The sequence below is a fragment of the Polyergus mexicanus genome, unplaced genomic scaffold (genome assembly GCF_030449975.1).
Source record: "Polyergus mexicanus isolate NDT 795.1 unplaced genomic scaffold, iyPolMexi1.0 SCAF_12, whole genome shotgun sequence".
Lineage (NCBI taxonomy): Eukaryota > Metazoa > Arthropoda > Insecta > Hymenoptera > Formicidae > Polyergus > Polyergus mexicanus.
The window spans coordinates 5,965,506-5,991,749 of NW_027223332.1; the positions used below are offsets into that span (position 1 = coordinate 5,965,506).

General features: G+C 35.0%; 1 protein-coding gene across 1 annotated transcript in view; it reads left to right on the forward strand.

The window, feature by feature from the left end:
* Positions 1–25,876, forward strand: part of LOC138938386 (ankyrin repeat and SAM domain-containing protein 1A) — a 39,617-nt gene extending 13,741 nt beyond the window's left edge. Inside the window, exons 9-16 of the mRNA XM_070305300.1 lie at positions 265–439; positions 13,603–13,923; positions 14,186–14,313; positions 14,395–14,775; positions 16,530–16,844; positions 17,586–17,744; positions 17,837–17,974; positions 18,094–25,876. Of these exons, the coding sequence (XP_070161401.1) occupies positions 265–439; positions 13,603–13,923; positions 14,186–14,313; positions 14,395–14,775; positions 16,530–16,844; positions 17,586–17,744; positions 17,837–17,974; positions 18,094–18,699 (2,223 nt within the window). The 3' untranslated portion in view covers positions 18,700–25,876. The remainder of the gene's footprint in view (positions 1–264; positions 440–13,602; positions 13,924–14,185; positions 14,314–14,394; positions 14,776–16,529; positions 16,845–17,585; positions 17,745–17,836; positions 17,975–18,093) is intronic.
* The last annotated feature ends 368 nt before the right edge of the window (positions 25,877–26,244 follow it).

The window sequence follows — 26,244 nt, forward strand, 5'->3', positions numbered from 1 at the left end:
AAGCAGTGGTATCAACGCAGAGTACTACAATTTCGCGATAACGGTGATACGCGCAGAGTAATAGTGGTCGCGGGCAAATTGTAAAACGCAACTGTCATAAATCCAACAATATTATCAGTACGACATGATCGATGGTAGATATTCAATGTTCGGAAACCGTAGCATTGAAGTACCCCCTTTCTCGCAGTATTTTTACAATACTCTGTAAACTTTAGACAAAGAATCGCGCTTCTTTCTCAATTGGCGCTGATTTGTCATCAATAGGTGTACAAGCGAAGATCTCGCGACATGGAGACGGAAACGGACGAGGATCTTCTGCAATTTCCCACCGCTGGATCATTGGACGCGTCAAGCGGTTCGCTATCCAGCGTATCTCTGTCCGATAAGAGTATGTCCACGGACAATGTCGAGGAATACTTCGGCGATATGCCGTTCGCAGGTAAACAGCAACGCACGCTTGGCTGCACCGCATGACGCTTCTTTCTGCCCACGTGTACATGCATAACCGTTGTGTTACGTTTCTGTCTTTTTATCGTCTGCCTCAAACACCGCTAGTGCGACGATTGGGATGTTCCCGGGGTTACGCACTCTAGAGCAAGTCTCTCGACCTCCCCCGTTTGAGTACACGATGTATCGTTCACTCGTATCGTTGATAATAACAACAGAAAACTATAAGCCGAATTGTACATATATATATATATAGTGGTGTTTACGAAAATCATGGTATTGATATTGCAATGACTTACGTACATATTAAGTTGTTTTCGTCTTGATTCATTGTTATTGATATTAATATATTTATGGCGTCCGTGTGGTAGCAGGATAGTATCTTTATGAAAGAGACTTTATCTTTACAAGAAAAACGCTGAAATATCATAACGTGTACAGGCCTTATTCTTATCTGCATAATAAAATACAAAATAAGCAGCTGGTCTTTTTGCGTAACTATATGTCTAAGAGATACATTATTGGAGCATTGTGTACACATAATGCTTACAATTAAAATTTACTCTATTAATTGCCTACTATATATGAATTACTTAAATCTATATAAAACTGTTTTACATTATCAAAGAAATTGAAATAAGAAAACTTCACGCGCAAGATAGATAATTTGCATATTATACGCAAATTGTGACATATGTATTAGAATTGTTCGCATGTCTGTGTCCCTATGATATATTTAAAATCAATACATATGATATTTATATTTCCACCATCCTGTTTAAAAAGTATTTTATTATACACTCACTTTTTTGTAGTACCGTACCGAAAAAACCTTCCGTGTTTTGCTTTCAAACGAATAAATAAATTACGCGGAGCGATTTTTTCCTTATTATTAGAAAAAAAAGGCAAGGCGACATAGGTCTTTTTCGGTTTCATTGAACAGAATATATTTTAATATCAGAAATACGGAAAAAAAAGATCGAATCTCGGTCGTGTTGTGACGTTCGAAAGATTTTTAAATCAATATTTTTTTTGAATTTGGATGATGTCAATATGGAATATTAGTCGATGCATGTGTTCTTCAAAACAGCCTCAGTGTCTTTCTGTTGTAATAAAATCCGTCGAATCTAGATTTCAATCTTTGCCGACGCAAAGCGAAAGACGTGCCGTGCAAGCACAATCGTTGCACAAAAAAGCTAACGATCTGAGTTCGTTATTCGGACCAATTCAGTGTTCTCGGTTATTGATGGTTATTCCCGGTTAATCTAATGGATTAGGCGGAGTCTTTCGTAGCAAACGATAATTTGTAAAAATACCGGAAACAGAGTATTGACTTCGCGTTCGTCGCGTAAAAATGTTAGACGTATTAGGGATTTTGCACATGTTACAATTAGAGAATAAATAGTTCCTTTTAGATTAGTATATTATCTTTGCAATTATCATTTTTGATGTACCTACATATCGGTAGTATTACATATCTTCACTTTTATCTCTTTGCAAAAGTGTGTGCAGGACGAATCAGATTTTAATCATATGTTACTTGACATAAGTGGTAAATGTCATAGCTAGTCTATTAGAATTGTTGTCGCAAATAAAATCATGAGAAAGAGATATTTGATGATTCTAAAAATATTAATATTACATGTATAAAGTTTGTATATGTTATTGCACGCGGTCTCTTACAGATAAATATCTGACTTTGGCATTTCTCTTCTTTCTAATATTACATATACAAGATGTTCCAATGCAACATATTCAAAATATTACTGTTTGTGTAATATATTTATTAAAATAAATATTGTATATTTCTCTGCCATTATATAAAAATAACTTATATAATACTCTCTATAAAAATACTAATATATATTAATATATAAAATAATATTTGCACATATAATTTTTATTTTTATTATAAGTAAATTAATTAATTGCAGCATATATATATATATATATATATATATATATATATATATATATTGTTAAGCGTGAATAAGTGCAATTCTTAACCGCACAGTTAATGAACAAATTATTAAACTTATTGTGATCAATTTGTGTGTCTGTGTGTCTGTGTGTGTATGATTTTTTAATTGAAATATATTTAGAAGAAGCTAATATATATATACATAAATCAGGATTGTTATGTGTAACGTATTAAATTTGATGTCTGTGGTGACAATAGGATATTATTTTGCGATTAGTATTTTATTTTGCGTCAAATGCTTCGTCTAAATACATTAGTAGGGTTCAATGTCTGTGTATACGTATATAAAATTATATAAATATGCGGGATATATTTACATTGTAAAATTAAGAAATTACAGTGTCTATTATAATATCTTTGATGTGCTAATAAACGTTATGTTGCTATTGTATGCGATGTCTTGAGTCATTTTGTCGCTTCTATCTCTCCTCTGAGCTTTCGCATAAACTCCTAGGTTCTTGATAATATTGTAGCAGTTTGCAGATATTTGTCATTTTTGATTTATTATAATCTCTTTATTCGATATAGATAAAATGATAGAATAATCACAGTAACTTAATACTTAACTTTTTTTAAAAATAATTTCGACTTAAATACGATAAAACATGAATATGATTTTCAAGCAAGATAAATTTTTATTTTCGATAAGAAGCTAGTTCGAAAAAAAAAATTTAATTATTATATTGATAATAAAGTTATTGTGTCATTATTTTATTATGAGAATTTAAGTTTGTAATTTTTTTGGATATATATGTATAAAAGTCATATGTGCGTAAAACAATTAATAGTATGTATTAAAACTTCACTTTTTACATTACATTTTTTTATGGTAAGTTTCAGCACTATGATATTTGCATTTGAGTTTTAGCACTATATTTGATATTTGAACTTTCACTTTCAATATATTCTCAATTATATAACGTGCATTGACGTTTCCAGATTACGTATATACGAGATAGGAATAACGAGGTTTGTTAATTATGTTTGATAAACGAATTGCACAAGGGATTGTGCGCTATATATATACTTTATATATGCATGTTTTGCGATTTTATTGTTTAACTTGGCTGCATATTATATTTGAATATCATATGTGATTTTTTATGATCAATTACGTGATGGTCTCATATATTGGGTACATAAGATAGCGAGACATGAGAGTGTATGCAAAAGATGAAATTATAGTACATATTATAACGAGAGATAAATCAAAAGTGGAGCGAGATGAAAATCTCTATATGAATGTTATTTTATTATATTTATTTTATATACATAATAACAAATTGTAGAACTTATATGAATTCTATTTTGTGAAATTATATATTAATTCTATTTTTAAAATAATTTTTTATTGATATGAGTGCAGTGCATTTTCTATAAATTTTACATAAGTGATGTGACATGATTACGCTTCATATTTTTCCTGGATTTTATGCGAAGAAATTTGAAGTAAATACATGAAAGCAATATGTATCGATAATATTTTGTCGGATTGTTTCAAATGTATTTTTTCCATATCGTACGTTATCAATGCGACTTTTCTAAAGATAAAGACGACGAAGATAAAGTGACTTAATTGCCCTAGGTTATAGCTCTATATTATTGAAGATTCTACTTAGAAACAATATTACAACATATCTTAATACGCGAATTGCGTTACACTCATGGCTGGAAAGTTAATACAATGCTTACTTAAGGCGAACGACATTACGACATCCGGTGGGGTACGCATTACAAGCTAAATATGCATTTCCAACAGTTAACTCGTAATAATACACAAATTGCGACGACATATGTATATAATCGTTTTGCAGTTGAAATGTCGTGAGAAATTAATTTAATAATAATAATTTGAATTATTCAATTTCTAATTGTTTTTTTAAATCTTTATGGGGCTTATTAAACATAAAAATATCTCTCAGAATGTTTCTTTTTCCAATTGCGATCAATAAGATGTTACATTTAATCATTTTCTTATTTCTTATTGAAAATCAAATATCTTCAGTGTATGTTTTTTATCAATATAGCAAATAATAGTAGGCAAGAATAACAAAGCTGTGTGCGAACGATTTCAAACTTATTAGAAAGTAAAATTATTTATCAGACCGTCGGCTTCGTGTAAGTGAAGATTGATAATTATTGCGTTTTATTGTACGGTGAGAAAACTCGTGACTTTAATCATTTCATCGAAAGAAACAAAACTGAAATGGAGGCGATTTGAGGCAATAAATTAATTTTTTTATTATATTCCGTTTATAACCATAATTGAAAGTACGTAGTTGCTTTTGTAGTCGGATCAGGAAAAATAATAAACTCTATGCACAAAATTATAGAGTCCGTTTGCGCGATTATGGATTTAGCGCTGCGAAAATAAGCCACCATTGTTCTAGAGCTAGAGAAACCGACTTTCCGTTTGTGACCCTGTTTGTCATGTGATAGCGCGATGCATTCGATAACATTTATTGTTTGTCCCGCTTCTTGTCGTTACATGAAGAAACGGTAGCTATTAGGGTCAAATTTTTTTACCCGCAATGAAAAATTATGTTGAGATAATAAGCCACGTGTATGCAACAAATTACTTTCTACCGGATGCTACGAAAGGTCATACTTCATTAGTTACGTTCACTTGTCATTGGCAGTTTCATAAATCATGGATGTCCCGCATTATGCCATTAGTAACGCTTTCCATTCGGCAATGAATATCCCAATCATTGAACTGATGATTACCTCTCGTAATGGTTATATTAAAACTTGCATCTGTCATTTAATTTAAATCACGTTTAATTTAAATTGTCTTGTAATGAAAAATATAATTAGATAATTTATTTTAAAGAAAGGTATATATTAATACAATAATATTTTGAAAGTTTTATATACATATAAATTTTATATATATATATATATATATATATATATGTATAAATTTTTTAAATCTTTTATTTTTTGGGGAAAAAAAGATGTTTTGAAATATAAAAATAAGTATAATCTAAGAAAAAAAAATTTAAGAATAAACAATTAAAAAATAGATTATTATAATTATAACACATCGCATATTTTCTATATGCATTTTTAAAGATTTAATATAAAAATATGTAAATTTTTACTTGAAAAGTAGCGTTTTTTAAGAAATACATTTCAATTATTATCAGAATTTTTAATGCTAATAAAGTCACTTTCGACAGATGTCGCAAACAAGGTCAATGTTTCTGTGCTTGTGTCTGCTGCTATCGTTAACGTGTCAACTATACCGCGCGTTTAGCAATAACGGTGACTCGTATCCAGGAAAAAATACTTTGCTCGGTTTATTTCCCGGCAGCCGCTTGACCATTGCGATGTGTGCGTGAGTGCCACATTATGACATCATGCAGGAATGTGTGGATCGTGGGATGTGACTCATGCGATACCAAGTCGCTTCTTTTGGCGGTAAAGCTTCGGTTCGAAGCGATCTTTCATCGCGCTAAGATCTCGCAATTAATCCGGCTGTACTGAATACTCGCAATTGCAGTGATAAGCGTTTCGCGTCGTAAAGCATCAGCAAGCACAAGTATTGGGACACTAAAAAGTTATCTTGTGGCTTTAATCTGTAATTTGTCAATCGGTAATTAGTTTCCTGGTTACGTAAAATTTCCCGCCGTTTGTGTATGATTTTCTGATAGTGTCGTGATTTTGAAAAATATGTGTACGTGTGCGATTCATTACGTAAGTAGTAAATTTAGGCCGCGATACTTATCAACACTTGTGTGCCGCTTTTCATATTAATACGTGTGATTGAAGTTATTGAGAAGATGAAAGTTTAAGTCTGCGACTCTTAATTGCGGTGGGAAAAGAGCGAGATTTTCGTGTCTACGCGGGCACACATAATTACGCAGCATTTTGATGCGTGTTATACTGTTTCATGTTGTATTAGTCATGATCTCCAAGAATTCTCCTAGAAAAGCGGATTAATTAACTTGTCGACTGCTCGGCACCAAAATTGCCTGCGAGAGATAACGCTTTATTATATGACACTTGTATATGACAATTTACTAAATATCACTAATGGAGAACAAATTTAGGTAAAGTGTGAATATATAAACATCTTTTATTTTCATATACATATATTCACATTATGGAGATATTTTACCTAAAATATTTAGCTGATTCGTTCGTGAAAACGCGAAAGAATGTGAGTTGTTATGTTTATTGTCATTGATATATTAAAACATGCAAACAAAAATACAAATAATTATAACGTGAGTTTAATAAGAAATTATTATTATTATTATTTTTTTTTTTCATTTTAATTAATCGCTATAAATTGTTTTGATAATTATAATTAAAAAAAAATACAAAGACAGTTATGATTAAATACATGAATACAATCAAGTTTGTTTCGACACGTCACGTCCGCATCGTGAACATATTTCAGCGAGGCTGATCATGTCCGTCGAATGTCGACAATCGATGAAAGTCTCGGTAAGAGGAGCTCTTTTCGGCGCTTCTAATCGTAATAGTCATACAATTAGTTTCAGTATTTTGAATTTATAAAGAGATCTTTTTTTTGTGAATTCGACAAAACTCCATCGCATATCTCTTTTCGAATACGTTTATATAAAATGATCGATCAGAAAAAGTCGATTACCATATTAATATCGGGAATTGTCAGGTGATTATCACGAAAAGCAATAATGATAATAAAAAATCAGAGATTTAATATTAAATACTTCGGATTGAATAGCTATATAAAATACTTTGATAAAAATTTATTTAATACAAATAATTACTTTCGTTAAATAATTATTTCCAAGTTTTGTATTCTCTTGGAATATTATCGGAATATATCTCTATAAAAATAAATATTTTCAGCAATTTCGCGTTGCATCTCGGTATCAATAATAAAGGCACAAGATGAATGATCGAACACTGATGGGCAGATAATAGGGAAGCAAGATCAGAGAGATTTTACCTCACCACTAACAATTGCAGCAAGTGTCGCGTTTTGGTCCGGGGTCCCAGAGAATGATAGTCCCATCTCTGAGGTCATCTCTCCACTACTACTAACACGCTGGGCCATTGCACCAACACGACTATTACAGTCCCGCTCTTGGCTTCGTTCTATCTTTTTTTCTCTTCACGGGTTCCTCCTGCGCGCTTTCTCTCGCGTGTATTATTGTCAGACGAGAGTGTGTGCGGGTGGCGAGGATCGAGGTTCGTCCTCGCCTCCTCCCCGCCACCTTTTACACCGCCACCACTACTGCTACCATCACGACCACCTCCTTCTCGTGGACTTAACACGTTCGAATTAGTCGTCTCGTTAACCAGACTTGTGACACACCGAGAAGTCCAGCGCATACATATCGCTTGACCGGTTTACTACAAGCGACACGAAGTCGTGAGCAAGTCCGAAAGTGCGTGTGTGATCTTCAACATCTCTTTTACGGTGTATAATAGTCGCATGGAAGAGTTGACGATTTGAATCTTCGACATTGTTGACATAATGGATTGTCATGCGTCGATTATGCCGGTCGACGACCGTCAGATGGCCTTGAGCAAGTCAGTCGACCTGATCGCAGTCGATTTCTAGTGAATTAAGCCATATACCTGTTGACGTTTACAACCTGAGGCATCAATCTGGAGCAGAGTTTGCAAACTTTATCACGTATACCAAATACGAATTGAAGAGAACAGCGAACTAAAGCGAACTGAAGTCTCTAGTGCGCGTTCCGAGGCGGAAGATACCGTCGACGACCAGTCGGGTGATTAACTTCGAACACGTTCGTTGTCCTGAATTTCTAGACGACGAAGTTTTAGTTGGAATCCCAAAACTTGCTTGGAATTCATCGCCGCTTCAGAAGCGGCGTGATGCTCATGTGCTCGCGCAAGGCGGTGGGAGACGATCGTGATCGCTGGTGATCGAAGATCGAACAGCCCGATCGTTTCTTCAGTACTGTGTCGATCGATCAGACAGGTGAATCGTGCACGCGAAGCGTACCATCGTCGGGTAGGAAGCCGTTGCTGGACGATCGTTCGTTCGTCGGTTGGTCAAAGTGAGAGGATTCTCCAAGGGGCGTATGTGCTTTAAAGAGACTGAGAAAGGGACGCGCGTTGAGGTTCATTTGGTACAAAAGAGAAAGACAGAGAGAAAGAGAAAGACGACGTTGAGGGACGAGGAATGGACATCAAGCAGCGTCTGAAATAGGGGGACAGTCTTGTGTCTGTGGTATGTACCTTCTGTCTATGTGTATATCCGACCCGCGTGTATTTGTATTTGTGTTCGCTGTCATGCCGCGTGCACTCCGCAGAACACTATGTGTCCAAAGTTCCTGGCGTGCCTCGCAAGAAGAGCGATACTTGTTGCTTGATGTTATAATAGTATGTTCTCGACAATTACGTCACGAAAATCCGGGATCGAGAAGAAAAATTTAAAGCCAGTTTACGAAATCAACAAAGTTTTTTTTTTTTAGTTAGTATCTCTGTTGAGATATCGGGTTGTTTATTACGATGAATAGAATATATAATATAGTCTTAAAATTTGATTCCTTATTTAAGGAACGTATAATAGTCATACACTGTGATATTTAACATTTGTATAACAACATATCTCTTTATTTTTAATGTAACAATTTTTTGAATAAGTGTGATCTCTAATTTCACTTGATTTCGCTCTGATTTGCTTCAATTCTATTTAAAGATCCGAATGCAAACAATCATCTGTGCTCCCTATATGGAACGTATGTGTATACAAAAAAAGAGAAAGATAGACAAAGAAATCTTTACATGGTGAAATAGATATACTCATTGATCTTGAAAAGAATTTAATACATATATTAGAAACATATACTTGCACATTTGAATTTAATAAAATTGTATATATTTAGCTGTTAGCACACAAATCAAGGGATTTTCGCTGAGTGTTATTCGCCTCGTTTATTTTAAGCTCGCGATTCTGTTATTCTTGGGCGGTATTCTATCTTTAGGTTTGGCACATGTCTTACTATAAGTGTTACGTTATAACACTAACTTACGAGTCTTAGATACATGTCATATCGAGAACAAACGCAACAGAAATTATGTCACAGCGGAAATATGATCCGTTTTATTTTTCACTAATTTATCCATTATATGTATTTATAATCATGATAAAAATTACAGCGTACGCTATATTTTGGTAAAACAATATAATTTTGCATGTTTTCACGGTTGAGGAAAAATATTTTACCAGTCATATGTGTGTGGTAACCATTATTATTTTAAAATTCTGCTTTTTCATTGCTTAATGAATACGATGTAAAATAATGCTGCCGTATAGAATGTGTATAAAAACAAAAGTTAGACGCGTCGCATGAATAAAGCGAGTCTCGCGCTACTGTTATCTACATAAAACCATGACAGAGGTTGAGCTAATAAACTTTGATCGATAAATCTCTGGCTAAAATATTTGAGATAATGATTCAATACATTTTGAAACAATATGATATATGATAAACAATATATAGAGATAGAAACACGACGTATTTTGGTTTTATATCTATTTGCTATTTAATAAAAATAGTCTAATAAAAAAATAAATAAAAAATTGCACGTCATATTTAAACGATAAAATGTTTTGGATTGCCTATTCTCGCGAAATTTCCATTATGAATAATTGAATAGGGCGATATGAGGACGGAAACTGTTAAAGATTCCCAGTCAAATCCATATTAATCACGGGCATCATTCTCATTCGGCTCTCGTCCACTTTAGCATTAACACTTCCTATAATGGAGGTCTTCCACGAAACGATTTTGCGCATCACATTCGTCTCAATGTCAATAGCATTGAATGCAGTAATACGTTGGCCAAAAGATTCGAACAGTTAATTAGCGATTACAGTATAATCGGCGGTTAACACTCTGGGAACCGATATGGCAATCACTCGTGAGGCACGCCTCTTGTTTGATGTAGATAATGATTATCTTCGAAAAATAATCCGTATAATAAACCACAGACAAAGAATCTCGGAATTCGACAGATGCTCACGCGTATATATATATGTTATATAAATAATAATTGTAAGATATTAATATAAATATTTGTTATATAATTAAATATTTTTATAATTAATTTAATTTCAAGATACATATTTTATATCCGAAAATATCTTTAAGTTTTTAATAATTTAAAAGAAACGTACATAAATTTTTACACATTTATTATACATATATGTATATATAAAGCATTACTCAATTCATAGAAATTATTGACTAAAGCGTAAAAACGTGCATTTTATATATATGGAATTATGAAAAATAATATTTTCTATTATAATTCTAACGAAAACTTTTCGCATTATATTCTGATTATATGCAAGGTCAGCAATTATCTACTGGAATAGCTATCGCTTACGTAGATCACTGGTTCTACTGGCGCGAGTAACGATTTCACAAGAGTTGTAATTCATCTAAGAATTTGTCGCACCTACGGCCAATTGATTTTAATTGATCATAAGTTTTATTCAACTTAAATGATTATATTCTATGGTATAAGGCAATAGTGCACGTTATCGTTGCTCGACGCTTGTGTAGTTCATAATCACGAGAATAATAAGAATATTAGGGAGTTACATAATAAGATAAATAGACTGCTAGCGAATCATATTGCTGAAAACTAGATTAAAGCCGAAGTAATTTATGGATGATGACGTGATATTATTACGGTTTGTAGAATCTCAAGCAGTACTAAAAAAAATCTTTCTTTACCAAAGTTTATTCCAACATAAATATTGACATGACGAAAGAATGCAGCGTTAAAAATTCATGAGAAATTAAAACCGGTTTCTAGTAAATGTTATAAAATTGTAATATATGCCGTCTTAGTATTTTTTTTGGTGAAGACTATTTTTAATCTGTCAGTATTTAGGTAGGCGAAAATTTGGTTGTTACAATGCTTTATCTGACGATTTGTGCGGTATAAGATTGAGTTTATTGCAAATTTTAATAACTCCTCCGGTCGATCTAGTAGCGTGCAGACAGATTCCAAAAATGTAACGGCGCATCATTTACGAGCCGCTTAACGGTTATACATTTTTAATATCCACTGAAATCCGGCTTCGCCTCCTTTTCTTGACGTAATCCCGGAACTCGCGCGGCACACGCACTTATTTACGCAAGAATTACTTTAATGTTTATAGTCTACGAGAATTGTAGCATTGCACAGATTGTCCTCCCGCTTTAATAAAAAATCTTGATGATGAAAAAGAGAATTAAAGTGAACAGATTCATAGATATTACATACTTTTCTATTAGAGATTAACTACCATGATTGAGACACAAGAATTTTACGTGCATTGAAATGTTGCGAGATATAAGAAAGAACTAATTTTCTAGTCGCTTATGTAATATTCTTAAAATTTTGCAATCGTTTATTATGCAATAGTGATAATAAATATTTTTATCGTTACGTTTATCTTGGAACAATGTGATAATTTAAGTGGTTCAAGAACAGTTTTAAAAAGCTTTTAAGAATACAAAATTGTCAAGCTTAACTAGTCATATTTTGCCAATCATAACAATTTTCATATACTTTTAAACTTGTATTTAAAACAAGAATTTAAAAGGATATTTATTGATAATTCCAGTTGTCTTGATAATATTTTAGCCGTTACATTTTTCATGAAACTGAATAAATATCAGTCAAATGAATTTCTTAGGCGGTAACTAAAAAAAAAAAAAAAATGAACAGCGAAAGCTGGAAAGATGAGGATTTATGTAATAATTTGTGTATATGAACTTGAATAAATATCTACATGTGATTGTGAACTATCTATATGTGTGTGTATGAGACTGAAGAGCAGCAGCGGTAAGCAGACGACGCTCTCCGTGATGGGGTTTTAATTAAAATTACGTACGTTTGCTTCTCGTAACGTGTATACGTTACTCTTTCCCCTTCTTCTCGCTTCTATTTAATATTTTTATGAGCTTTTCATTATGGACGCGCGTGTATACCTGAGTGTATCTTGAGCATGCTTGTATGCGCATCCCTTGGACGAATCTATTTCGCAATCTCGGAAGAGGACAAGACATTTTTGAATGAACACTCGTGATGACAAGTTAAATTGGTCCTTTTTCTTTCTCTTATATTCTACTGGTGTGAATCCTCATTTGCGGAATTTGTATGAAAAAATTTCGTAATCTCACGCGGGACGTCAATTGTTGCGAACAACGCTATGTTTTTGAAGGGCTTACAACGTAGTTGTAACAAGCACCTTTTTTACACGAGATATGTGTAGGGCCGCGGTAAATGGGCGAAGAACCGTAGAAAGGAGCGAGAAAAGGGGGAAATTGGGAAATTATTCGCGCTTATGTGATGTGAAGGAATGCAATGTCGCATTCGACATTGCGCGCGCGCTTGAGAGGAAATTACGAAAAGAGTCACGTTGAATATCTCTTCACTGTACAGAAAGAAAGTATAGTACTCGCAAAAATGCTACTACTTTTCCTCCACGCAATTTGGAAGATTTTCTTTCTAACATTGATTTATCGTTAACTATATTTGGGAATAAGCGTAAAGTGTAATTTTTTATTTTGACATTTTTAGAGAGTTTTTAATTAATATTATTATTTTTTATCGATACTTATCGTTTATTGCATGAAAAACAATGAAGTTATTCACAGATATAAAATCACAATAAAGTGTTTAAAGATTATATCGCAAGATAATCTTAATTGCCTTAGCTCTAGGAGCTAATTCTCGTCGAAGCGTTAAGCAATGAGGAATTTACAATGAATATTCAACATATTTGTATGTGCTGTATATGTATTATGAGTACTCATAGAAAATGATAGAGTGTCGAAACTTTAGAATGAAGAGTGGCCAGTAATCGTTGTAAACTTTGAAGTACATCAATTCGATTCTAGATTTTCGCAGAAATCTCGAAAACCGCAGGGATATGATACGATGTTTGTTCCATGATTTTACGAAATTTTAACGATAAATTCTTTGACGAAAATGAGAGAACGATACAACGTTCAAATATTTCATATAATTATAAAAATATGCAAATTATGAAAAGCAAGCACACAATTCTTTTCTTTATATTTAAATTCCGAATAAATATGTAATTTAAAACTTATATTTAAGAGTGATGTATAAAATTGTACATGATATCAGAATGTGGAAAAGAGAAAAGCGATAGTAATCTACCGGCATGCCGATAGGTTTGTTAAAGGGCTCCGTCACGGCTGAACGGCCGCGTACTTTGCGTCGCTTGCGGAACGTCTACGGTCAGACCGCATGCGGGATGGGAACTGGTAGCGACTGCGGGGGTGGAGATCGTCTCGAGGACGGTGAAGTCGCCTTTCGGCTTTCCGGCGACCGGGATCGCGACAGGGACGAGAAGTCCCTTAGCATAATGAGTCCCTTCGACGAGCAGGAGGAATGGGCGAAGATCTCGGAGATTATGGCATCGTTCGGAACTGGTCTTGTGCGAGAATCGGTGTTCGTCAGTGAGCTCGAGAAAGAGTTTCAAACGAGGCTAGGTAATCTTACCGCCGTGCGCGATGTTTTTCATTTCGTCGGCGATGACATCGAATGAACAACTTCTCAATCGTAGATCAATTTGCATAATTTATAGTGAATTTTGGAGAAATTATCCGCGTATTAAAATAACGCTTTACTCTTTCTCTTACATTAAGTTACATATTTCTTTTTACATGTCGCGTATTTTAATGTTTTGTTAAAGTTGATACTTTGGCAAATTCTTGATAAAAAAAAAATATTCTTTTATTTTATATATCTTAGGTTTAAATTCAGACATTAGCAGCAGTCCTATCGTTTCCACATCCGTGGGTCAATGGCTGTCCAGTTTAAATCTGGCGGATTACGAGTCTCTTTTTATCAACTATGGCTTCGACGATCTCGAGTTCATAGTGAGTAAAATCGCATGCGTTTCGCGTACTGTGATCGCGATCGTGAAACATGCGGAAAATCGTTCAATCGCGTGGTTGCAGAACGGGGTGTTGGACGAGTCGGATTTGCGCGACATGGGGATCAACAGCGATGAAGAACGGGCGATGATCGTGGACTCGGTCGGATTGCTGAACAAACGAGTGGAAAAGCGTAGCGGCAGTCACGGCCAATCGGTAGAGGAGTGGCTGAAAAGCATCCACCTGGAAAATTATGCGGAGACGTTTAGAAAGCATCTGTACACTGACATGGATCGGGTCAAACGAATCTGGGAGGTCGAGCTGGCAGCAGTCCTGGAGATCCAGAAGCCGGCGCATCGCAAACGCATCCTTGCATCCGTAAATGGCCCGAATAGTGCTCGCGCGGAAACTCGAAATGGCACGGGAACGAACTTGGAAGATTTGAATAAGGATCTTAATACATTGGTAAGTAACAGTTAAATTGCTTCTATTATTTTGATATAATATTAATTTAATTGTGTAAATGAAGTTTAAATCCATCTTCGAGAGATAGATATTAATCTTCTATATATATCTTCTATATATATAAATTTATAACGCGTTATAAATTTTAAAAAACGTTTATTTTACACGATATGTATTTTTTAATCCTATTTTTAGATGTTTTTCTTAATTAATAAGCGTAATGAGCTTATATATATATATCGTGTGAAATAAACTTCTTTGTTGATTACATCTTGTTGAAGTTATACGGTTTGAAATATTCATCGTCTCGTAAATCGAAATATAGAAAGAATCGATAGATAATGCGTTGAACGAGGGTGTCTGACAAGAGCGAATACTTCGCTGGCGAGGGTAGGTTGCAGCAGCAATCGAGAACTAGGGATGGTGTGGCAAACCTGATCGTTCCCGAAGCATTTTGTTCGCTCGATCGCGTTATAATCTAAATATCGTGGCTAATTGGAGGCTCGGTATTGTGATGCAGGCGCGTATGTGTGCTCTCTCTTGGCGATGATCATTCGAGCGCCACTCGATGCTTTTTGTTCGGATGCCTCCATGTTAGGCGTCGATAAGTACATCGCACTACTCGCCCGTATCTCTCCGCTCGTATTCTTTTAATTAGCTCATTAAATCCCGTAAACGTCTCCGGCGACCGGATTCATTTGGCTCGCATCATTCTCGCGCTTGATAATCCTGACAAATTGGTCTCTTCTGCCCTTTCAGCTGGCCTCTTCCTCCCTTGATTTTTCGCAGCTATCGGATTCAACGAACCGTAGTTTGACTCCGGCATTCTCGCTGGTAACGCCCGCGGATTTTCGTTGTAGTCCATACGCTCTCCAACGTTCGAATTTTATCCGTTCTCTCTCGAGTTTTCATTTCATCTCTCTTTCGGCCGAGTCTTCTGCAATTTGTCGCAATGGCAATACCCGGAATTATATTCAGAAGCCAGATAGAGTGAACGGTATGGATTGTAATCCGAATTCGAGTGTCGCGCCTATCCGGTTCGAATCCAATTTATTTGCAATATCTGAAATATCGTGATATCGATGCTACACGACGCAGTGTTCTAGCATAGCTGGTAAAAAGTTTCTTTTTAGTGTAACATAAATACGGTTTACAACGCAATGCGTTCACAAGGGTAATTGCACGTCGCGCAAAGTAAATTCGGGACGAATTCGACTTGGTAATATGGCGTATAAAAGAATGGTGCAATTTTTTTTTTTTTTAACATTGTACATGCTCCAGCATTTTGTTAAAATCGGTTCAACAGATTCTTGTCACTATAAAGCAATAAAAAAATATCTGTTAGAAAAATTGCAATCTCGGGGCAGACATGGCAGTTTCTATTTGGAATTGCACAGAAATTGGAATTTATCTGTAAGAGTGTATGAAAACAACTTTGTTTTATGTATGCAATTTTATACGATAATTGAAGAGAAAGTAAATTTTGACAATTTAAATATTTTCCGTGATAATAAAAAGATTTTCAAGGCTAATATATATCCGCAGTTCTGAAGAACACAAAGGATTTCATTATTATTTATTACCCAATTACTACGTCATATTATATAATACTTAAGGCATTAAAGATTATGTATTTCGCGAACGAACGGCTTGAACCGTACATTTTCCTGATTTATTCGGGATTGCCGGTTGGATAATCCGCCGGCATGATGCGTGGAAGCTCTCAAATCTTGGTTGCGCTGTTATTTCCGTAGAAGACGAATATACAACAGCTGAAGGAGGAGATACGGGAGAAATTGCCGGAAGCAACGGTAGACGGTAATGGTGGCACGTCGATAACCGGCGGAACGAATTCGGCGGCCACGGGTACATTAAGGCACCGTAAAAACAGGCCGGCGCCCCAGCCACCCCAACGACCTAGTTCGCATAATGGGGCGATCTCGGCGCCGGAACAGCTCGAGATCAGAGCTCCGTCCGAGCTGCTCTTTGGCGTGCCCTCCACCCTCAAGACGCAGTGGAGGCACCAACCGAAGGCTCTAGTCACCGGCTGCGTCACGTACGTCGCTAATGTAAGTGCCTCTGCTTTTGTCTATTATCTCTCTTGTATCTTCGAAAAAAAAAAAAAAAACTTTGTTCTTTATTCTCTAAACGTACTGAGCAATAGTAGTAGACAGTTTTCAGTAAATATCAGATTGTTTAACTCTGTTAAAACGCTATTAAATCGCAAATTTTTTGCATTTATTGCATATAAAAAACTCGACACAAATTTTCTTGTCTTTCGAGATATAATTGTTTTATATATCATAAATTCTACGCGAATTATGTAAGTAAAGTGTTTTACTTAAAAAATATATTATGTATGTGTGTGTGTGTGTGTGTGTGTGTGTGTGTGTGTGTGTGTGTGTGTGGTAAAATAAGTATTACTATCGATATTAGAAAAATGATGTTATAAACTTACAGCATAAATTAATTATTGTATAATTATACTATTTTGTCATAATTTTGTCTGTTGTCTTCTTCCGTTGATTGTATGTGACAAGCGCATTATGACACTCGTTAAATCGCTTTCAAGGCCGACGCTGTGATTATAGTTAATTCGTGAAATACGATAATAAGCTTCATGCAGAAAATTGCTCTGTCTGTATTAATTTCTCGGAATATTCCTATTCAAGAGAATCCATTTCTATTCAGAATTGTTCAACGAATAGCAATTACAAAATTTAATTAATCTTACAAAGTTTGAAAATCTTTTTTAAATTTTTTGCTGTCGGTTTTTAGAAAAAAGTTCTTTCTATTTCTAAATAATATAGTATCTGGGCTCCACCGTCGTCAAGGAATTGCGTGGTACCGAGTCGACGAAAAAATCGATACAGAAGCTGAAGAAGACATTTCGAGAACCGAGAGCCACCCTTGATATTATGCTGGCGATTTCTTATCGCGGTGTTCGTTTTCTCAACACGCTGACTAACGTAAGAATTTTTTTTTCTCTCTGACGGAAAATGATAAGCGTATAAGATGAGAAAATTTGAAAATATAACTTTTTTTATGATTAATACGACAGGAGCCAATTTGCGAGCATGAAATTCGCAATATTCATTGCGCCTGTCAGGATGCTGACGATCTTACTCACTTTGCGTATATCACAAAGGATCACGCCAGTAGCACGCACTTCTGTCATGTATTTTGTGTCCCAACAATGGTAAATATTTATTTTAGAGAGTTGTAGGAAAAATTGCTCAAATTTTTTATACTACATATATCTTCTTTTATTATTTAATTTATTGCGAATACGTACGGAGCGCAACTATTCGGTTACAGGATCAAGCGACTGAGGTCATATTGACTTTGGGTCAAGCTTTCGAGGTAGCTTATCAGATGGCATTAAAGGACAAGATCGGTGGCCACGCGATTCGATCTCAATCTGCCAATCAACTAACAACGCTCGCCGGATCGTCGAAGTCGACGAGCAAAATGTCCGTGTCTCCCGATTCCGCATCCGATCCCATCAGTCGAGACACGGATCATACCGCGGCTCTCAATTCCACGGCATGCGCGAATTCCAAGTTGAAATCGCGATCAAAGTCCATACCAAATCCAAATCTCCATACCGTTAATCCAAATCCAACGCAGGACAGTAACTCCAATTCCAGTTCCAGCTCGACGACCACTGCGAACTGCAATCCAAGCTCGAATTCTACCTCGAGCCCCAGCGCGAACTCGATCACCAGCTCTAACTCGAACAGTACCACTAATCAGACCACTAAGCCCTTGGTCACCCATGGCCGTTCTCATTCCGTCAACGACATCAAGGTAAACGGTAATCAATTGAAGTTAGCATCAGCGCCGGTAGACGACATTGGTATCGGAGTGAAGGATATGAAGCCCGGGTCTAGAGCTCCGATCGCGCTTTCCGAGGAGCTCTAAGTCGTATCTCGGGTTGAAATGTGTCGCGATAGTGTAATTGCGTAGCATTCCATCTGATGGGAATACGTCGCTTTCGAAAACTTCTCTATATCTAAATTTCTATTCAAGATGGAATTGCATATACAATTGAAGTGATTTATCATAATTACTTTTCGGCTCTTCTATTTAGCAGCATATTCGATGATATTTACGATGAACATGTGAGACAATTACAGTTCGTTATTATTCGTAAAATTCGCGTAACCAATTAAAGCAAAGTATCCTTTACATAGGTACGCGACTCGCGAGATTTTGAGATTAATAACGATTGCAAAATATGCGAACGATGTTAATCGATTCCTGGTATTACGATTAAGAAATAGTATGGTTCCTTAACGCGTAAGAAGAAATGTCTTATATCATTTTTTATCCGATTGGATTTGATTCCGTCACTTCTCCAGTGATGTATATATGTATTTATGGTGGCGTGTACACGTATATACAATATTCATCGCTGGAAGGGAAGATATCCAGTTATTATAGGATTTAACGAATGATACATATGGCCTCGAGAATGACGAAGGTAAGTAGAGTGCCGTCGCTATATTCTGCACCTTCAAATTGATATTCGACTGATTTTACAACAGTGACACTGTGATCTTGAATGCGAGGTGCGTATTGGCCAAAGTGATTCATCGAGGCAACTAATTGATCGTTCGTCGCACATACTTCCGGCGGACGACGAAACGCATTAGACCTTTCTTCCTTACGACGCGTCGTTATAGTAAGCAGTATTATTATGTCACGATTTAATGATAAAAAGAATGAGCGTAAAAATACGCTCGCAACGATATATTATCCAGCGAGACAAAAAATCGCTATAATAATGGATGTGCAATTCTTAATGTGCAGCTTTAATCTGTCGCGATTACGTTCGGTGGTTCGTAGGTATCCGATTTTCATCCGATATATGAATCGATCGTTTTATTTATCTCGAAAATGCTATTTGCAGTTCGTTGATATTTGTTAGCGGACCACAGGAAAGGTAAAGATGCGAAGGAAAAAATGCAACGTGCTAACACATATGCTCAATATCGATCCCTCGTTAAACGTAAACGGTGACCAACGAATCCGTTCCGTACTCCCCGCCGTGTTCTCTCCGTAATTTTCTCATTCCTCGATCCCAAGTTCCGATTTCCAGTTACAATCGTTTCATTCTTCAAGACTGAAGGTCCTTATCTCGTTTTATATTTCGTGTTTTTAGTGTGATTTACACAATATAGAAGGAAAACTAAATCGGAAGGAGAAGGATTTTAATATATTTATTCGTCGAAGCTCGCGTAAACACAGGAAATATATGCGAGCTTAACATCAAATATCTATCGACTATTTGATACTCAAATGTTACTCGTCGAAAAACAAGAAACGAGAAAAACGCTCTTATTATTAAATGTATCGCAATTGATTGCGATTAAAAATGTCATTTATATATATATATATATATACGTCATTTCTAGTTAGCAAAAAATATAATTAACTGACTTTCTCTTCTCTCTCTTCACCTATGATACAATTAAAATTATATAATCTAGAAAAGATAGAGAATCGATAAAGTCGAAACTAATTGACTAAGGTTACCGGTTTGCTCGAATCCGATAATATGACATTATATTGGTAACGTTGTGCGTAACACGGATATTGTTTCGTCTTGTTACAACGTGCGGGCCTAAAAAACTGGGTAATTATCTTACAAGATCTATTTAACGATATATCCCATGCATTCGACTGCATATATATAACGAAAAGAAGCTACAGCGAAAAATGAAATTTTATATAGACTTATAATCAGACCCGCCCACTTTTTTTGTTTGTTTCTCTCTCATCTAAACCAAAGAAACATAAATATACATAGATACATATTTATATATTTGTGAAAGATACTGTATGAAAGACAGAAAGACAGATAATAACGGATATAACTTAAGGACGATCGAGAGCCGTCAGAGAGGGGAAGAAAACGGACAAACTGCCAAAACGATACACCATCATCACTTCGATAACTATACGCACACTTTGTCACGTTTACAACATAATTCATTATACGTTAACAATTAAGGTATATACAAGGTAAATGGGGACATCGACGATTTGGAATTTACTTTTTTCGCGAAACATAATTAAGTATTCTACGCATTTGATGTATTCATGTAGCAGCTATGTTTAGTGAGTAGTGTCGGTAGGAAGCATGTTGTATCGATGTGTCGATAGGTACCATTTAACGATATACTGTATAAGAAACAAGAAGGAGAAGCAGGTACGTAGCATGTAAATTGCCATTGATGAACGGGCGATAATTTTTCCGCGACAGCGAACCAATTCAATCGATTTGTTCGTGTGCGAATTCGCGCAATGCAATTAATAGTGCCAATGCGCGAGCCAGGTCGCGTACATTTTCAATTCGATCTCACGCTGTTTGTCTTCCCGCATCCATATTTCGTAAGAAGGGAGAAATATAATAATGGAGATATAAATATATTTAATCTTTTCTTCTGCTCATTTTTTTTTAGATACAATATACATCGACAAATGCTCTTTTATTCCTAAAAGAATAAACCGCCAATCGATACTAATAATTAATGCCGCGTGAATTATCATCTAATATGAATATTACAAAAATTGTATTATACATATTTGTAAATGATGGATTATTCTCTTATTTATTTATTTTTTTTTTTGTTTATACACGGAAGGCAAACTTGTCGAGACTTTGAGATCGATATTGATTTCTTTCGGTATCGAGATGGATTTTAAGAAACGTGCAAATCGCGGTATCTCGCACAAAAAGAAAAGATTGATTCTCGGACCAAGCAAGAACAAGCAAGAACATTTTGCTCGTTACAGATTATCGTTAGAATATTAGAAGCGTCTCACCACTGCGCATTTTCATAAAGGCATGGAGTTTAATCTTGTGCCCATTGGTACCGATAGCGGTATAAAAACTTTGTGCTGTCGATATTATATATAGTATGATTTTTAGAATATATGTACATATATACATATAGATAATTATACACGGACCACCGCGAATCAGTTTCTTCCATTAATACCAAAGAAATTGTGAGTGATCATTTGTATCATTGTGATTTGTACATTTGATGATTATCGTAGCATATATAGCAATTGTTCTTTAATATGATTTATTGTTAGATAATTTTTTTATGATTTGTAACTTGCATATCAAGTTTTGTTGCACATAATTTTAGCAGAATTGACTCTATAATGATTAGTAACAGCGCCATTTTTAAAGCTCATACATATTCTAATTTTATATGGATGTGGTATTGTATATAATTACATAATCGAATGTATTTATTGCATGCATGTCAATAAACGTGAGAATTTTTGTTTGCTTTACGTCAATCAAATTTGTATAGCAAATGCATTTTGATGCGTCGTCGGTTAACTCTACAAAGGTCCTGCAACAGTGCAATTCGCTGAAATGTATTTAGATTTCTCTCTCACTCTGAATATAGAGATCTAGATATAAATAGCATCACATAGAAAACGACATTTTAACAATTATATATTATGATTTATATCGTTATTTATGAACTTATTATTTCTGTATATTTTTTGTTATTCACCGAACGCTGACAATAAAATATGATTTTTTTTTTTTTGTTATATAACGTTATTATTTTATAGATGTGTATATGTAATAAGATCGATTCTCTCTAAAAACGAATATACAACACGATTTCGACAATAGCGGTTTAATTCTATACACATAAATGTGCATCGTTGTAAACTGATTCCGGTGGTAGAGCATCCGCAGTCCTTTGTGTGGTTGTTGAAAAAAAAAATCTGTGTACAGTTGTCGATATTACCTTCGTTTCGGTCGCGAGCGCGAATTCGTGCGCTTTTAAAGCCGTAGTTGGGTGCATTTCGCGGATCGTTACACACGAAATGCAACTGTTCCTGATTTTCGCGCAGGGATATTAAAGCCGGGAGTTAATATTTCGGAGCACGAATTTCCGTACTTTTTAATATACAAAATCTACGAGTCGATCTAGTCCCGGGAAGTTATTAATTCTGAAAAATATGATGTATTCCCCGGCATTAACCGCGTACCTGCGCCAGTAAGAGTTCGTGAAACGAGATGAATGTAGGATAATACGCGTACACACACAAGAGATGTGGCTCAGCAAAAAGGAGCGGCATTCCACGAGATACACGCGCATATACATACATACATAAATAGATGTTTTCACATTTTTCGCGAAAGCTAATTTTCTTTGTTCTTTGATCGTTTACCGTTCGTGTAACGGCTAGCTGGAAGCTGAACTTTAATTCCGCATAGTTGATGGCGCGTTATCGAGGGAGGGTACGCCGTTAATAATTAACTAACAGTAATTGTGCACGTATACACTCGCGTCTGGCGCTTTGTATCAAGCGCACAAATATTGATTGATCCAGGGAGATTGAAACAGATATAATTTTGATAATTTTATATTTAAAAATTTTGACAATTTTATAGCTTGATTTAATCTTTCGTGTCGTTAATTTTTAAGAGAATCATATGTCATTGATTTTGCCTTCACACATTCAATCCCAGCAATATATCAATCTTAAGATATATAAAAAATAAAATCTCAAGGCGGAGAATTTAGCGCTTTTAAGAATCATATTCCTCTTTATTAATGTAACGTACTATTAGCTGTTCTTTAGCTGTTCGTTAGATATTTCATAAATATTTTCTTCGATTCTAATTTAAATCGTGATTACTCATACGTAGATTTACAATGTTAAATTCATCGGTAAAATCGGAGTTAGAGCGGAGATTCGCCTCGAACGCAGTTATCGTTCTTGCAATAAAATTGGCAACAGATGCCAAGTTAATAATATTTTTCACTGCCGAAATAAATAAACAATTACATTTGCTAATACAATGTTAAAATTAGAAATTATTACTTTTGCAATAATAATTTAATTGACTATGATAATAGTTGTACTGCGTTTTTAAATTGGTATCTTAAGGCTTATATATTCATCGCCTGCATAAAATAATAATATACGTGATCTACCTATTTGTAATCACTTAGATCGTTGCACATGTACATGTTGAAAAATTTTTTATTGGCGCTATTCTCTCTATTAGTGCTAAGCTCTATACTCTGTAAAATTCTTCTCGATAGAATCTATCCATCTTTCCTAGAATTTCTCATTAGAGAAATCCACCGTTTTGCAGCGGCTTGTATCTTTTAAATATGTTCAAGATTGTGTTAAAGGAATACCGAGACGGAATGAAATTGTATTTACTCGAAAGCCAATGGAATAATTGGACCACAGCGGAACAAAATATGGAAGATGAATCTTTACTCATATGTAGAAGTATATATAGCGGGAGTGAGAGTAAATGTAAAATAAGTGAACCAGAAACGATTTAAAAGTCGAAATGTCACGGCCCGAAATGCTACGATCGCTGGAACGGAAGAGTAGACAAATCTCTGGTATCGAATGGTCATGCTTTTTGGATAGAACGCTGTACGGATGGGGGATTCGGAAAAAATTGGATATAACTTTGCTTTGTATCTCACACACAAACATTCTCATAAATATTAATTTTAGTTAATTGACAAATTTAAGCGACTTCTCTCTCTTTTTTTTCGCTCTCCTTGAACGCAGAATTTGAAAAGGATGGGATCTCACTTTTCAATTTAATTACTTTAATTAAATAAATTTTATAGAAACGATCCATATTGTAGAGAGCAATTTATCAACACGTACTTATATGGTATATTCGTTGAATTTAACGAATAACCATAATGCTTAAAAAAACGGAAAGACGATAAAGATAATAAATGGTTAACAGCTATATAGATATATTGGATATATGTATCTATATTAGTCGTAGAAATCGAACCAAAATCGTTACATCTTACATTCGCCACTTATTACGCGCCGTTGAAGGAAATAATAAATTTTTCACGTGTCATTAGTGTAGCCTCACGCAATAGCGCTCATATACGATTATGTCGTGATCATATATGTAATTGTTATCATTTGCGAGATAAGATTTTGACAATAATGTGCGTTTGCAATAAAGATTCTTAAAAGAACATAATTATGATTACTTAATTGTACTGAGTCGCTTAATTGTATTTATGTCATTGTTAAAACAATCGATTTCTATATAGTGCAATAAATTTTTTTATTTTTAACATCTCTCTCTTCTGTATTGAAAAAAAATCGTTGTGAGATAATAAAATAGAAGCTTGTGTGTGAGGTATCAAGGCGTGACCTAGCATTTATGAAAGCATACAATTTTCAAATGTGTGATTAGTGATTAATTATATATAAGTTTTGCGTCTATACCACAGAAAAATGCAAATAAATCTCGAAATATCTAATTTTTAATTAAATCAGATAAGGTCAAATGCATAATAACTATATTGTATTTCTACATCTCTTCCCTCATTATAGATGTCAAAACGCTCACGGTACTCGATCTCGGGATATTTATTATTTGATGTGGCAGGGAACAGTGGCTTGATCATTGTATATTCTCAAGATTCACGATGGAGCAATAAAGCGGAGAGTGTACTCGCTAGTCGTAGAACCGTGCGATATGCGACGACGACGACGTCGGTCCTCCTTGACGTCGATCCGACAAAGCCTTAGACTCTCAGATACTGGCGCGACAGAAGTGAATAGGATATTCCTCGGGAAAACTTTGCGCTATGAATATTTATGTATGCTTTACGATCTCGCGCGCGCACTCGAGAAGTCTGGCGAGTCGGCGACGAGTCGAGGACATAGGATTTGTGCGGTCGAGTGTAAGTACATACTCAAATATATAAAGAAAGATAGAGCGAGAGAAAGTGAGAGCGAAAGAGCGAAAGAGCGAGAGAGCGAGAGAGAGAGAGAGAGAGAGAGTGAGAAAGAGAAAAAAAGACATATAAACTGGTGGTGTCTTTTGAAATCAAAAGGAACAAATCCATATGGAGCTGTTGCCGAGGATGCCATATAATAAATGCGCTATTTTATACCGAGCAGCCTGATTAGATGCAAACTTCTTATATACGTTCTTGTATACATTATATTTATTATTGTTCATGTTTACTAGAATGATATATATATGAGACAGAGATTATTCCCTGGATATCTATAACGCCTTGAAGAAAATAAAACAGATACTTTGCGGGAGATCATTGATGATTTATTCGAGAGAGAGCCTAGGCAAATTCTTTTTCCCTAATCCTATTTTGTCTATATTTTTTTATATATGCCTATTTAATTAAATTAGTTAATTCAGATATTGATTTATTCTATTATATCTTGCACTTACTTAGTCTATTTGTCGTGTATTGAGAAAATTCATTTATGATTCTAACTAATTAATATAGAATGAAGTTTATTCTTCTCTCTCGAAGAATATGTAACATGCCGTGCTATAAGCGACCTCAACTTTTCCTAAGTGAAATTGGTATTGTTAGTCGTCGAATCGATAATGCATCTTGTACTTTGTATAATTTCTTCTTTCCTCTTCCGACCAACGAAGCGGGC